Raw genomic sequence first — 14,601 nt, 5'->3', positions numbered from 1 at the left:
GTAATTGGGGGGTAGTTGGGGGCAATTGGGGGTAATTAGGGGGTAATTTGGGGTAATTAGGGGGTAATTAGGGGTTCATTGGGTGACTAAGGGGGCAATTGAGGGCTCCGGGGCTAATTGGGGCAATTGGCGGGGGGTAATTGGGGGGCTATGGGGCAACTGGGAGGACACTGGGGGTGATTGGGGGGGTGATGGGGCAGTGTCCCCCCCCCCCCCCCAGGGCAGTTCGTGGGGACGGGGGGGGGGGGATGGGGCAGTGCCCCCCCCCCCCCCAGGGCAGTTCGTGGGGACGGGGGGGGGGGATGGGGCAGTGCCCCCCCCCCCCCCAGGGCAGTTCGTGGGGACGGGGGGGGGGGATGGGGCAGTGCCCCCCCCCCCCCAGGGCAGTTCGTGGGGACGGGGGGGGGATGGGGCAGTGCCCCCCCCCCCCAGGGCAGTTCGTGGGGACGGGGGGGGGGGATGGGGCAGTGCCCCCCCCCCCCAGGGCAGTTCGTGGGGACGGGGGGGGGGGATGGGGCAGTGCCCCCCCCCCCCCCAGGGCAGTTCGTGGGGACAGGGGGGTGACGGCCGTGTCCCCCCCCCCCCAGGGCAGTTCCTGGCGGGGCGGCTGCTGGCGGGGGTCCCCCCCTGGGGGTGGCTCTGGCCTTCGTCTGGGCGCGGGACGGGGGCGACTGGGGGGGCTGCCCCCTCCCTGCGCCTGCCGGACCTGCGCCTGCTCCCCCAGACGTGAGTGACACCCCTTGTCCCCCACCCCGGTCACCTCGCAGACCTCCCCCCCGTCACCCCCAGGAGTCCCCTGGAGCCCTGTGTCACCCCCCCCCCCCTCCCCCGCCCCGGTCACCTCAGGACCCCGATGTCACCCCCCCGGACCCCCGTGTCACTCCCAATGACACCCTCAGGACCCTCAGTGTCACCCTGGGACCCCAATGTCACCCCCAGGACCCCAGTGTCACCCCAGGACCCCAGTGTCACCCTGGGACCCCAATGTCACCCCCAGGAGTCCCCTGGAGCCTTGTGTCACCCCCTTGGTCACCCCAGGACCCCAGTGTCACCCCAGGACCCCAATGTCACCCTCAGCCTCACCCAACACCCCATGTCACCCCAGGACCCCAATGTCACCCCAGGATCGCCTGCCACCCCCATGTCACCCCCAGGAGCCCCATGTCACCCCCAGGACCCCCATGTCACCCAGGACCCCAGTGTCACCCCCAGGATCGCCTGCCACCCCCATGTCACCCCTGGGCCCCCCATGCCACCCCTTTGTTGTCCCCCCCCCATGCCACCCCCCATGCCCATGTCACCCCTCAGGACCCAATGTCACCCCAGGACCCCGACGTCATCCCCATGGACCCCCCCATGTCACCCCATTCCTCCTCCTCCACGCCACCCTGCCACCCCCTGTCACATCCCCAGACCCCGTGTCCCCAGGGTCCCCCCACGTCCCAGTGCCACCCCATGTCCCCAGGGGCCCCCCATGGCCAGTGTCACCCCATGTCCCCAGGGGCCCCCCACGTCCCAGTGCCACCCTGTACCCCAGAGTCCCCATGTCCTGGTGCCACCCCATGTCCCCATGGTCCCCCTATGTCCTGGTGCCACCACAGGTCCCCAGGGTCCCCCATGCCCCAGTGCCACCCCATGTCCCCAGGATCTCTGGTGCCACCCCATGTCCCCGGGTCCCCCCATGCCCCAGTGTCACCCCATGTCCCCAGGGTCCCCCCGCGTCCCAGTGCCACCCTGTACCCCAGAGTCCCCCATGTCCTGGTGCCACCCCATGTCCCCATGGTCCCCCCATGTCCTGGTGCCACCCCGTGTCCCCAGGGGCCCCCCACGTCCCAGTGCCACCCCATGTCCCCAGGATCTCTGGTGCCACCCCATGTCCCCTGGGTGCCCCCATGTCCCGGTGTCACCCCATGTCCCCTGGGTCCCCCCATGCCCCAGTGTCACCTCGTGTCCCCAGGGTCCCCCCACACCCTGGTGCCACCCTGTACCCCAGAGTCCCCCATGTCCTGGTGCCACCCCGTGTCCCCTGAGTCCCCCATGCCCCAGTGCCACCCGTGTTCCCATGGTCCCTCCACACCCTGGTGCCACCCTGGACTCCAGAGTCCCCATGTCCTGGTGCCACCTCGTGTCCCCATGGTCCCCCCATGTCCTGGTGCCACCACAGGTCCCCAGGGTCCCCCATGCCCCAGTGCCACCCCATGTCCCCAGGATCTCTGGTGCCACCCCATGTCCCCTGGGTCCCCCCATGCCCCAGTGTCACCTTGTGTCCCCAGGGTCCCCCCAGGACCTGGTGCCACCCCCACGACCCAGTGCCACCCCGTGTCCCCATGGCCCCTCCACACCCTGGTGCCACCCTGGACTCCAGAGTCCCCCATGTCCTGGTGCCACCTCGTGTCCCCATGGTCCCCCCATGTCCTGGTGCCACCACAGGTCCCCAGGTACCCCCCATGCCCCAGTGCCACCCCATGTCCCCAGGATCTCTGGTGCCACCCCATGTCCCCAGGGTCCCCCATGCCCCAGTGCCACCCCATGTCCCCAGGATCTCTGGTGCCACCCCATGTCCCCTGGGTTCCCCCACGTCCCGGTGTCACCCCGTGTCCCCAGGGTCCCCCCACGTCCCAGTGCCACCCCATGTCCCCAGGGGCCCCCCATGGCCAGTGTCACCCCATGTCCCCAGGGGCCCCCCACGTCCCAGTGCCACCCTGTACCCCAGAGTCCCCCATGTCCTGGTGCCACCCCATGTCCCCATGGTCCCCCTATGTCCTGGTGCCACCACAGGTCCCCAGGGTCCCCCATGCCCCAGTGCCACCCCATGTCCCCAGGATCTCTGGTGCCACCCCATGTCCCCGGGTCCCCCCATGCCCCAGTGTCACCCCATGTCCCCAGGGTCCCCCCACACCCTGGTGCCACCCTGTACCCCAGAGTCCCCCATGTCCTGGTGCCACCCCGTGTCCCCAGGGTCCCCCCAGGACCCAGTGCCACCCCATGTCCCCAGGGTCCCCCATGCCCCAGTGCCACCCCATGTCCCCAGGATCTCTGGTGCCACCCCATGTCCCCTGGGTGCCCCCGTGTCCCGGTGCCACCCCATGTCCCCAGGTTCCCCCCATGTCCTGGTGCCACCTCAGGTCCCCAGGGTCCCCCATGCCCCAGTGCCACCTCATGTCCCCAGGTACCCCCCCATGTCCCGGTGCCACCCCATGTCCCCAGGTTCCCCATGTCCTGGTGCCACCACAGGTCCCCAGGGTCCCCCATGCCCCAGTGCCACCCCATGTCCCCAGGTACCCCCCATGTCCCGGTGCCACCCCATGTCCCCAGGGTCCCCCCAAGACTTGGTGCCACCCCATGTCCCCAGGTTCCCCATGTCCTGGTGCCACCACAGGTCCCCAGGTACCCCCCATGCCCCATTGCCACCCCATGTCCCCAGGCTCTCCGGTGCCACCCCATGTCCCCTGGGTCCCCCCACATCCTGGTGTCACCCCATGTCCCAGGGAGGTGGACCTGGTGGTGGAGGTGGCACATCCCTGCGTGGCCCGGGAGCACGGCGAGGACATCCTGGCCCACGCTGACTTCATGGTGGGGACACGGGGCACAGGCTGGGGACAGTGGGGACAGGGCAGCAGGGGGGACATGGGGAGGTTGGGGACAGTGAGGATGGGGTTTGGGGACATGGGGACATGGGGAGATGGGGACAGTGAGGATGGGGTGGTGGGGACATGGGGACAGTGGGGAGGTTGGGGACAGCAGGGAGGTTGGGGACAGGATGGTGGGGACAAGGACACTGGGGACAATGAGGAGGTTGGGGACAGTGGGATGGGGTCTTGGGGACATGGGGACAGCAGGGAGGTTGGGGACAGGATGGTGGGGATGAGGACACTGGGGACAATGGGGAGGTTGGGGACAGCTGGGGACAGGATGACAGGGACACTGGGGACAACAGGGATGTTGGGGACAGTGATGATGGGGTGGTGGGGACATGGGGACAATGGGGAGGGTGGGGACATGGGGACAGTGGGGACAATGATGATAGGATGGTGGGGACATGGGGACATCAGGGACAGCAGGGAGGTTGGGGACAGCCAGGGACAGGATGGCAGGGACACTGGGGACAATGGGGAGGTTGAGGACAGTGATGATGGGAAGGTGGGGAGATGGGGACAGTGGGGATATTGGGGACAATGGGGATGGGGTGATGGGGACACTGGGGACAGTGGGGATGTTGGGGACAGTGATGATGGGGTGTTGGGGACATGGGGAGACCAAGGACAACAGGGAGGTTGGGGACAGGATGGCAGGGACATTGGGGGTGACAAGGAGGTTGGGGACAGTGGGGATGGGGTGGTGGGGACATGGGGACAGTGAGAGGTTGGGGACAGTGGGTATGGTGGCAGTGGGGATGTGGGGACATGGGGAGGTTGGGGACAGCGGGGATGGGGTGTTGGGGACATGGGGACAATGAGGTTGGGACAGGTGATGGTGGGGACATGGGGACAGTGGGGATATTGGGGACAATGGGGATGGGGACACTGGGGACAGTGGGGATGTTGGGGACACTGAGGATGGGGTGTTGGGGACATGGGGACAATGAGGAGGTTGGGACAGGTGATGGTGGGGACATGGGGACAGTGGGGATATGGGGGACAATGGGGATGGGGTGATGGGGACACTGGGGACAGTGGGGAGGTTGGGGACAGAGGGGATGGGGTGATGGGGACATGGGGAGGTTGGGGACAGTGGGTATGGGATGTTGGGGACATTGGGGACAATGGGGAGGTTGGGGACAGAGGGGATGGGGTGTTGGGGACATGGGGACAATGAGGAGGTTGGGGACAGTGGGGATGGGGTCTTGGGGACATGGGGACAGCAGGGAGGTTGGGGACAGGATGGTGGGGACGAGGACACTGGGGACAATGGGGAGGTTGGGGACAGCTGGGGACAGGATGAGGGGGACACGAGACAACAGGGATATTGGGGACACTGAGGATGGGGTGGTGGGGACATGGGGAGACCAGGGACAACAGGGAGGTTGGGGACAGGATGGCAGGGACATTGGGGGTGACAAGGAGGTTGGGGACAGTGGGGATGGGGTGGTGGGGACACTGGGGACATGGGGAGGTTGGGGACAGTGAGGATGGGGGGTTGGGGACACTGGGGACAATGGGGAGGTTGGGGACAATGAGGATGGGGTGTTGGGGACATGGGGACAATGGGGAGGTTGGGGACAGGATGAGGGGGACACTGGGGACAACAGGGATGGTGGGGACAGTGATGATGGGGTGGTGGGGACATGGGGACAATGGGGAGGTTGGGGACAGCAGGGAGGTTGGGGACAGGATGGTGGGGACAAGGACACTGGGGACAATGGGGAGGTTGGGGACAGCTGGGGACAGGATGAGGGGGACACTGGGGACAACAGGGACGTTGGGGACAGTGATGATGGGGTGGTGGGGACATGGGGACAGCAGGGAGGTTGGGGACAGCAGGGACAGTAGGGTGGGGACTTCGGGGCGGTGGGGACACTGGGGCCGGGACATCGGGGACAGCGGGACCATGGGGACGGTGGGGGGTAGGGGGGACCACGGGGGACGCGGTGGCCTGAGCCGCTGTCCCCAGCTGGGGTCCCCCACGGCGCTGGCTGACCCCGAGACGGAGCGGCGGCTGCGGGGGGCGGCGGCGCGGGGGGGACACACGCTCTACGTCCCCCGGGGCGCCCTGTGGGGCTGCGAGGACATCGCGCGCATGGACGAGGCTGGGACGCTGGCCGTGAGCCACCCCTTGGGGACAACCGGGGACGGGGGGGACACCGGGGGCTTGGGGACATCATGGGGCTTGGGGACATCATGGGGCTTGGGGTGCTGTGGGGTTGGGGTCACCAGGGGGTTGGGGACACCAAAGGGACACTGGGGGGTTGGGGACACCATGGGGCTTGGGGACATCATGGGGCTTGGGGACACCATGGGGCTTGGGGTGCCATGGGGTTGGGGTCACCAGGGGGTTGGGGACACCAAAGGGACACTGGGGGGTTGGGGACACCATGGGGCTTGGGGACACCATGGGGCTTGGGGTGCTGTGGGGTTGGGGTCACCAGGGGGTTGGGGACACCAAAGGGACACTGGGGGGTTGGGGACACCATGGGACTTGGGGACATCATGGGGCTTGGGGTGCCGTGGGGTTGGGGTCACCAGGGGGTTGGGGACACCAAAGGGACACTGGGGGGTTGGGGACACCATGGGGCTTGGGGACATCATGGGGCTTGGGGTGCCATGGGGTTGGGGTCACCAGGGGGTTGGGGACACCAAATGGTGGGACACTGGGGGGTTGGGGACACCATGGGGCTTGGGGTGCTGTGGGGTTGGGGTCACCAGGGGTTGGGGACACCAGGGGGTGGGACGCTGTGGGCTTGGGGACATCATGGGGCTTGGGGTGCCGTGGGGTTGGGGTCACCAGGGGGTTGGGGACACCATGGACTTGGCGTGCTGTGGGGTTGGGGACACCAAGGGGTTGGGGACACCACGGGGCTTGGGGTGCCATGGGGTTGGGGACACTGAGGAGGTGGGACACCATGGTGTTGGGGACGCTGTGGGGTCGGGGTTTCTGAGGATGGGGGACACTGGGGGCTTGGGGACACCATGGGGCTTGGGGTGCCATGGGGTTGGGGTCACCAGGGGGTTGGGGACACCAAAGGGTGGGACACTGGGGGGTTGGGGGCACCATGGGGCTTGGGGTGCTGTGGGGTTGGGGTCACCAGGGGTTTGGGGACACCAAGGGGTGGGACACTGTGAGGTCAGGGACAGCGTCTGGGTTGGGGACCACGTCCAGGTTTTGGAGCCACAGCTGAGGGTGGGGACAACATTGGGGTTTGGGGACAGTGTCCAAGCTTGGGGACCACATCTGGGGTTGGGGACAGCATCTTAGTTTGGGGGCCACGTTGGGGTTTGGGGACAACGTCTGAGGTTGGGGACCACATCTGGATTTGGGAACAGTGTCTGAGGTTGGGGACAGTGTCCAAGGTTGGGGACAGTGCCCGAGTTTGGTGACCACATCTGGATTTGGGGACAGTGTCCGAGGTTGGGGACAGTGTCCAAGGTTGGGGACAGTGCCCGAGTTTGGTGACCACATCTGGATTTGGGGACAGTGTCCGAGGTTGGGGACAGTGTCCAAGGTTGGGGACCATGTCCAAGGTTGGGGACAGTGCCCGAGTATGGTGACCACATCTGGATTTGGGGACAGTGTCCGAGGTTGGGGACAGTGTCCAAGGTTGGGGACCATGTCCAAGGTTGGGGACAGTGCCCGAGTATGGTGACCACATCTGGATTTGGGGACAGTGTCCGAGGTTGGGGACAGTGTCCAAGGTTGGGGACCATGTCCAAGGTTGGGGACAGTGCCCGAGTATGGTGACCACATCTGGATTTGGGGACAGTGTCCGAGGTTGGGGACCACGTCCAAGGTTGGGGACAGTGTTCAAGGCTGGGGACCACGTCCAAGGTTGGGGACAGTGCCCGAGTTTGGTGACCACATCTGGATTTGGGGACAGCGTCCAAGGTTGGGGACAGTGCCCGAGTTTGGTGACCACATCTGGATTTGGGGACAGCGTCTGAGGTTGGGGACAGTGTCCAAGGTTGGGGACAGTGTCCAAGGCTGGGGACCACGTCCAAGGTTGAGGACAGTGCCCGAGTTTGGTGACCACATCTGGATTTGGGGACAGTGTCCAAGGTTGGGGACCACGTCCAAGGTTGGGGACAGTACCCGAGTTTGGTGACCACATCTGGATTTGGGAACAGTGTCCGAGGTTGGGGACAGTGTCCAAGGTTGGGGACAGTGTCCAAGGTTGGGGACAGTGCCCGAGTTTGGTGACCACATCTGGATTTGGGGACAGCATCTGAGGTTGGGGACAGTGTCCAAGGTTGGGGACCACATCTGGATTTGGGGACAGTGTCCAAGGTTGGGGACGATGTCCAAGGTTGGGGACAGTGTCTTGGGCTTGGTGACCACATCTGGATTTGGGGACAGTATCTGGCCTTAGGATTTGGGGACACTGTCCAAGGCTGGGGACCACATCTGGGGTTGGGGACAGAATCTTAGTTTGGGGACCACGCTGGGCTTTGGGGACAGCGCCGGGGGTGTTGGTGACAGTGTCCACCACCCCCCGCCAGGCGCTGAAGGTGACAATGACGAAGGCCCCGCAGAGCTTCCGCCTGGAGGGGTGGCTGCAGGAGCGGCTGGCGGCGGCGGTGGCAGCGGGGGGGCGGGCGGTGCTCTACGAGGGTCCCCTGCGTCCCCTCTGTCCCCTCGCCCCCAACAACGTCAACACCATGGCGGCCGCCGCCGTGGCCGCGCCCCGCCTCGGCTTCGATGGCGTCCGCGCCTGCCTGGTGGCCGACCCCAAGTAGGTGACGGGCCACCACCCCCGGTGTCACCTCCCGGTGTCACCCTGACGTCACCCACCAACAGGCGGTGACGGGGAGCACGTGTCACTTGTCACAACCCTGCCGTCTTGTCCTGTCCCTCGTGTCACCCCCCCCCCGGTGTCCCCGCAGTGTCCCCGACTGGCACATCGTGGAGGTGGAGGTGACGAGCGCGGGGGACGAGGGACGGGCGCTGCGTGTCACCAGCACCCGCCGCAACCCGGCGGCGCCGGGGGCCGTCACCGGCAACGCCACCCGCGACGCCTTCTGGAGCAGCCTCCTGGGTGGGCGCCCCCGGTCCCCCACGGCCACCCCCGTCCCTGGGTGTCCCCCCATGTCCCCGTCCGTCCCCCGTGTCCCTCCGTGTCCCCCCTCTCCCCCCATATGTCCCTCAATGTCCTCTGTGTCCCCCCCATATGTCCCCATGTCCCCCAATGTCCTCTGTGTCCCCCCCATATGTCCCCATGTCCCCCAATTTCCTGTCCCCCCATATGTCTCCATGTCCCCCAATGTCCTCTCTGTCCCCCCATATGTCCCCATGTCCCCCAATGTCCTGTGTCCCCCCCATATGTCCCCATGTCCCCCAATGTCCTCTCTGTCCCCCCATATGTCCCCATGTCCCCCAATGTCCTGTGTCCCCCCCATATGTCCCCATGTCCCCCAATGTCCTCTGTGTCCCCCCCATATGTCCCCATGTCCCCCAATGTCCTCTGTGTCCCCCCCATATGTCCCCATGTCCCCCAATTTCCTGTCCCCCCCATATGTCCCCATGCCCCCAATGTCCTCTCTGTCCCCCCATATGTCCCCATGTCCCCTCTGCCCCCCCATATGCCCCCATATGTCCCCCAATGTCCTCTCTGTCCCCCCATATGTCCCCATGTCCCTTGTACCCATGTCCCCCCCACCAAATCCCTTCATGTCCCCATATCCCCCCATGTCTGTGTCCATGTCCCCCCGTATGTCCCCTATACGTCCCCGTGTCCCTCCATACCCCTGTGGCCTATGGCCCGTGTCCCCCATGTCCCCTGTGCCCCCATGTCCCCCATGTCCCCCGTGTCCCCCATGTCCCCTGTGCCCCCATGTCCCCCGTGTCCCCCATGTCCCCTGTGCCCCCATGTCCCCCGTGTCCCCTGTGCCCCCATGTCCCCCCATACCACACCCATGTCCCCCATGTCCCCATGTCCCCCCATATCCCCCATGTCCCCCGTGTCCCCCATGTCCCCTGTGCCCCCATATCCCCCATGTCCCCCGTGTCCCCCATGTCCCCTGTGCCCCCATGTCCCCCATGTCCCCTGTGCCCCCATGTCCCCCGTGTCCCCCATGTCCCCTGTGCCCCCATGTCCCCCGTGTCCCCATGTCCCCCCATACCACACCCATGTCCCCCATGTCCCCATGTCCCCCCATGTCCCCCATGTCCCCCCATACCACACCCATGTCCCCCATACCACGCCCATGTCCTGTGTCCCCCCGAAACTTCCCAAGTCCCCCCCATGTCTCCATGTCCCGTGTCCCCCCACATACCGCCTTGTCCCCCCCACCCCCGGTGCCCCCCATGTCCCCATGTCCCCCATGTCCCCATGTCCCCCTCGAGCCCCCCGGTCACCCCCTCTGTGTCCCCCCGCAGCCTGCCGCGGACATGGCGGATGCGTCCAGCTGTGCTGAGGCCGCCGGGCCGGTGACAGCCCGGGGACAGACGGGGACAGCCCGGGGACAGACGGGGACAGCCCGGGGACAGACGGGTGACATTAAAGGCGGCGACACCGGCACCGCGGCGGCTGCGCCTCGTCATGGCGGCGGAGGGGGGGAGGCGCGGGGCATGATGGGAGGAAGGTCCGCGGCCGCCTGGCGGCAGCGCGGCGCAAGGCACGCCGGGAGGGAGGCCCGAGGCCGCTGCCTGTCTGCGGGCTGAGGCGCAAGGCACGCCGGGAGGAAGGTCCGCGGTACACCAGGCCGCGCGCCGCGGTGCACGCCGGGAGCCGCGGTGCACGCCGGGAGCCGTAGTTCCGGCGGCGGGGACGCGGGGAGGGGGGGAATGCGGCCGCCGACGGCCCCGGAGGAAGCGCGGGGTGCGCGGGGCCGGGCCGGGGGGCCCGGGGGGGTCGGGGAAGCCGGAGGGGAGCGGGCGGCGCCGGGGAGGGCCCGCGGGGCCCTGTCAGGTGCCTTGGCTGCCCCTAGGAAGGGCCTGGAGGGGCGGCGGAGCGGCCTGGAGGGGGCCGGGGGCGGGGGACGGGACTGGGTGGGCCCCGGGGGGGGAGGGTCGGGGGGTGTCCGCGGGAGTCTGGAGGGTGTTTGGGTCCCTGGAGGGTGTTTTGGGGGGGGGGCAGGAGCTGTTCCGGGGGTCCGAGGGGGCCTGGGAATGTCTTAGGGGTGCGCGGGGGGGTCCAGAGGGGCCCGGGAGGGTCTGGGGGGTGGGGGTGGGGGCAGGGGGTCTTTGGGGGGGGGGCTGAGGGGTACGAGGAGGGTCTGGGGGCTTCCTGGAGGACCTGGGGGGGCTTTAGGGGTCTGTTTGGAGGAGCCTCGGGGGTGCCTGGGGGGTATTGGGGAGCCTGAGGGGGGGGCCGAGGGTGCCTGGAGGGTATTTCAGGGGTTCCTGGGCGGAGGGGGGGTGTCTTGGTGATGCAGGGGGGTGCCTGGGGGTTTTGGGGAACCTGAAGGGGGATGTTGGGGCTTGGGGGGTGTCTTTTGGGGGGGCTGATGGATGTAAGAGGGGGGCCTGGGAGGTCTGTGGGTGCAATGGGGGGGGTGTCTTTGGGGGGTCCAGGAGGGTGTCTGGAAGAGCTGGGGGGCACCTGGGGGCTTTGGGGAGATGCCTGGGGGCATCTTGGGGGGTTCTGGGGGGTGTCAGGAAGGTCTGAGGGCTCCCTGGGGCGGGGGTGGGGGGATTTTAGGAGATGCCTGGAGAGTCGGGGAGGCTTGGGGGGGGGCTTGAGGGTGCAGGGGGGGGGTCTCGGGAAGGTCTACGGGGTGCTTGGGGGGAACTTGGGAGTGTCAGGAAGCTACTGGGGGGTGCTGGAAGGGGGGTGCTGGGATTTGCGGGTGCCACCGGTCGCTCCCCCCCCCCCCCCCCCGCCTATAAATTCCCCATGGGAACTTTGGGGGTGCCGCCCCCTTCACCCCACAGGCAGCCGGGCTGCCCCCATCCCGGGGGCCATGTCGGGGCCCCCCCTACCATCATCATCATCATCATCATCCTCGGGGGGGCCGGCGGCGGTGCCGTACCACGAACGCCAGCGCTTGGAGCTCTGCGCCGTCCACGCGCTCAACAACGTCCTGCAGCGACCCTGCTTCACCCAGGAGGCCGCCGACGAGATCTGCAAGAGGCGCGTAGCGCCCCGTTCCCCGCCCCCCACCCCCCCAATTTTCCATTATTTCCGTTATTTTCCTTATTTATTTTCCGCCTTACCCCCCCCCCCCCTTCTCCCCACACAGGTTGGCTCCCGACGCCCGCCTCAACCCGCACCGCAGCCTCTTGGGCACCGGCAACTACGACGTCAACGTCATCATGGCGGCGTTGCAGAGCCTGGAGCTGGCGGCCGTTTGGTGGGACAAACGCCGGTGCGGCCCCCATCCCCCCCCACCCCCCCCCCACCCTATTTTTTTTTTATCCCTAGCCCCCTCCTCACCCCGTTTCCGCCCTCCCCGCCCCCAACCCCGGCAGGTCGCTGGAGCGGCTGGCGCTGGGACAAATCCTGGGTTTCATCCTCAACGTCCCCTCCCACGTCTCGTTGGGTTTCGTGGCTTTGCCGTTGCGTCGGAAGCATTGGTTGGCCGTCCGGCAGCTCCGCGGCACCTACTACAACCTCGACTCCAAACTCCGGGCGCCCGTCGCCATCGGCGGCGAGGCCGAGCTCAGGTAGGCGCCCGTTTGGGTGACGCCGGGTGAAACGCCGATGGGGACGCCGGTGTCACCTCCGCCTCTCCCTCCGGCAGGGCTTTCCTGCGGGATTTCCTCTCCCAAGGGCTCTGCGAGGTTTTCCTCGTCGTGCCGCGCGCCGTGGAGGAGGCCGGCGCCTGGCTGAGCCCCGAGTGATTCGTCGCGCGCCGACGGGTGACGCCGACGGGTGACGCCGATGGGTGACTCCACCCGCCCTCCTCTTTGGGATGAAACCGCCACGCTTTGGGACTTTTTCCAAGCGCTGCTCATCCGGCGTTGGGGGGGGGGGTTGTTACAACACGAACCCGGATGGTTTTGGGGAGCCGTGGGGACCCCGGAACACGCGCCCGCTGTCACCGTGCCGCCGCGGTGCTTCCGTTCCCTGATTTCGCCCCGATTTCGCGCGCCGGTTTTGCCTCTTGTCACCGGGATTCCTCCGCGGGTGCGCAACAGGGTGTCGTAGCGGGGTGTCGGAGGGGAGGGCGCGTCGCACGCCGCTTGCGCGTGTCGCACGCTCTTTAACGCGTGTCACGCTGCCGGTGAGCGTCACGCCCCCGGTTGTGCGTCCCCCGCCGCTCACGCGTGACCCGTGTCCCGTGTCACGCGCTGCTCGCGCACGTTACGCGCCGGTCGCGCGCCGCTTGTGCATGTCACCCTCCTGCCGTCCCTGTCACGCGTGTCGCACACCGGTTGCGCCTGTCGCCCGCCGCTTGCGCGCCTTTCCCGGCTCTGCAGGGTCGTGTCTCCAGCACCGTGGCCGCATCCGGAGCCGGGTTATTCCCAGCCCTTCCCAGTGCCGGATCGATGGCACTTGGCGTGACCTCGGGGTGCACGTGGCACCCAAATGGGCTTAATTACCCACAAAAAGGTGATTAAAACTGCCGGTTTACAGCTTTGTGTCTCCGCCGTGGTCCTTGGGCTCGTTCAGTCGCCCCTCCTCGGGCTACGCGTCCCTCCCAGGCTCAGTGCAGGAAGCTGGGGCTGAATGATCCCCAAAATCCCCAAACCTGACCCCAATTCACCAACCCGGCCCTCGCAGCCCAGCTCGGCCGGGATTCCCGGGCTGCGGGGAGCAATAAAGAGCCTGAAGCTGAAATGGAGGAGGAGGCTCTGCCCCCAGTGATGAACTGGGGGGGGGTTATGGCGCTCCGGGGGGGGTTGGCGCGGTGCTGCGGCCGTGTCCCCCCCCCGGCGGAGCGGCCGCAGCCCCGGGAAGAGGTCGGGGGGGTCCCGGGGAAGGGCGGCGGGGCCGCTCCCGCTCCCGCTCCCTCCGCCCCGGGCCGGGCCGCACCGCCCGCCTCTCCCGCTCCGCTGGGGCGGCTCCAAAGCGCGCGCCCTGATTGGTCCGCTCCTTGAACCCGCGCGGCCAATGGCTGCGCGCCGTTTGGATCCCGCCCCCAGTCGAGGGGGAACGGCGCGGAGCCGTGGCCGGGGGAAGGCGGCCGGCGGCGGGGCCGCTCCCAGCGCTCCCTGGTGGTCTAGTGGTTAGGATTCGGCGCTCTCACCGCCGCGGCCCGGGTTCGATTCCCGGTCAGGGAAAAACACCTTTTTTTCACCCCCCCCGTCCATTTTCGCTCTCATTTTCCACCCACCCGCGATCGTTCACATCCCCCCCCCTCCCCCCTCCACGCCACCGGGAGCTCCACCACGGGCCCTCCTTTCCTCGGCGGGCGGGAGGGGCGAGGTGTGGGGGCGGCCGGTTTAAAAAAAAAAAACAACACAAAAAGAAAGGGGGAAATAATAAAAAATACCACGTGTTACTATCGCGATAAAGCCGCGATAGGGCGGAGGCACCGCTGGGATTCGAACCCAGGATCTCCTGTTTACTAGACAGGCGCTTTAACCAACTAAGCCACGGCGCCGCGCGCTCATCCCACCCGCCCTCGCGCTCCATCTCCGGGAGCCGCCGGCCCCACGCGTGTCCCCCGCTTCCCCCACGCGTGTCCGCGGCCTCCCCGGGGTTCTCCCGCCCTCCGTGACGGCGGCGCGGGGCGGGGGCGCACGCCGAGCCGGTGCCTGGCGGGTGGGTTTAGGCACCGGCGGCCGAACGCTCCCCGTCAGCTCCTTCCTCGTTAGTATAGTGGTGAGTATCCCCGCCTGTCACGCGGGAGACCGGGGTTCGATTCCCCGACGGGGAGGTTGCCTTCCTTTTTTTTTTTTAAAAAAAAATTTGTTCTCTTTTTTCCTCTTTTTAACCTTATTTTCCTCTTTTACCCACGACAAACCCGTCGGAACTGCACGGGAGGGAAACCACGTTTGGGGCGTTTTCCGCAGGAGGGGAATTTTTCAACACAGATCCCGCCCCCCTCCCCCCCGCTTTCCCGG

General features: G+C 67.3%; 2 protein-coding genes and 3 non-coding genes across 7 annotated transcripts in view; 4 read left to right on the top strand and 1 right to left on the bottom strand.

The window, feature by feature from the left end:
- ASPDH (aspartate dehydrogenase domain containing) overlaps positions 1-10,193 on the top strand; it is an 11,385-nt gene extending 1,192 nt beyond the window's left edge. The window contains exons 3-9 of the mRNA XM_075138798.1: positions 588-726; positions 3,489-3,573; positions 5,611-5,760; positions 8,151-8,383; positions 8,535-8,686; positions 10,027-10,077; positions 10,117-10,193. Coding sequence (XP_074994899.1) covers positions 588-726; positions 3,489-3,573; positions 5,611-5,760; positions 8,151-8,383; positions 8,535-8,686; positions 10,027-10,064 — 797 coding nt within the window. The 3' untranslated portion in view covers positions 10,065-10,077; positions 10,117-10,193. The remainder of the gene's footprint in view (positions 1-587; positions 727-3,488; positions 3,574-5,610; positions 5,761-8,150; positions 8,384-8,534; positions 8,687-10,026; positions 10,078-10,116) is intronic.
- Positions 10,194-10,364: 171 nt separating this feature from the next.
- On the top strand, positions 10,365-14,429 carry JOSD2 (Josephin domain containing 2). 3 transcript variants are annotated; one of them, XM_075138799.1, is made up of 5 exons: positions 10,365-10,468; positions 11,524-11,722; positions 11,832-11,957; positions 12,061-12,255; positions 12,362-14,429. In XM_075138799.1, exons 1-5 carry the CDS (start codon positions 10,435-10,437, stop codon positions 12,465-12,467), a joined length of 660 nt encoding a protein of 219 aa, XP_074994900.1. In that variant the 5' UTR covers positions 10,365-10,434; the 3' UTR covers positions 12,468-14,429. The 3 variants fall into 3 exon arrangements, with proteins under 3 accessions (XP_074994900.1, XP_074994901.1, XP_074994902.1); XM_075138800.1 differs by having other exon boundaries at positions 12,333-14,429; XM_075138801.1 differs by lacking the exon at positions 10,365-10,468 and adding an exon at positions 10,486-10,558 and having other exon boundaries at positions 12,333-14,429.
- On the top strand, positions 13,744-13,815 carry TRNAE-CUC (transfer RNA glutamic acid (anticodon CUC)). The gene has a single exon. It is a non-coding gene; the product is annotated as a tRNA-Glu (tRNA).
- TRNAT-AGU (transfer RNA threonine (anticodon AGU)) lies at positions 14,065-14,138 on the bottom strand. The gene has a single exon. It is a non-coding gene; the product is annotated as a tRNA-Thr (tRNA).
- TRNAD-GUC (transfer RNA aspartic acid (anticodon GUC)) lies at positions 14,343-14,414 on the top strand. Its single transcript has one exon. It is a non-coding gene; the product is annotated as a tRNA-Asp (tRNA).
- Positions 14,430-14,601: the final 172 nt, after the last annotated feature.

The sequence above is a fragment of the Calonectris borealis genome, unplaced genomic scaffold (assembly GCF_964195595.1).
Source record: "Calonectris borealis unplaced genomic scaffold, bCalBor7.hap1.2 HAP1_SCAFFOLD_59, whole genome shotgun sequence".
In the NCBI taxonomy this organism is placed as follows: Eukaryota; Metazoa; Chordata; class Aves; order Procellariiformes; family Procellariidae; genus Calonectris; species Calonectris borealis.
Note: the sequence above shows the minus strand (reverse complement) of the source record. Positions and strands in the feature narration are given on the sequence as shown.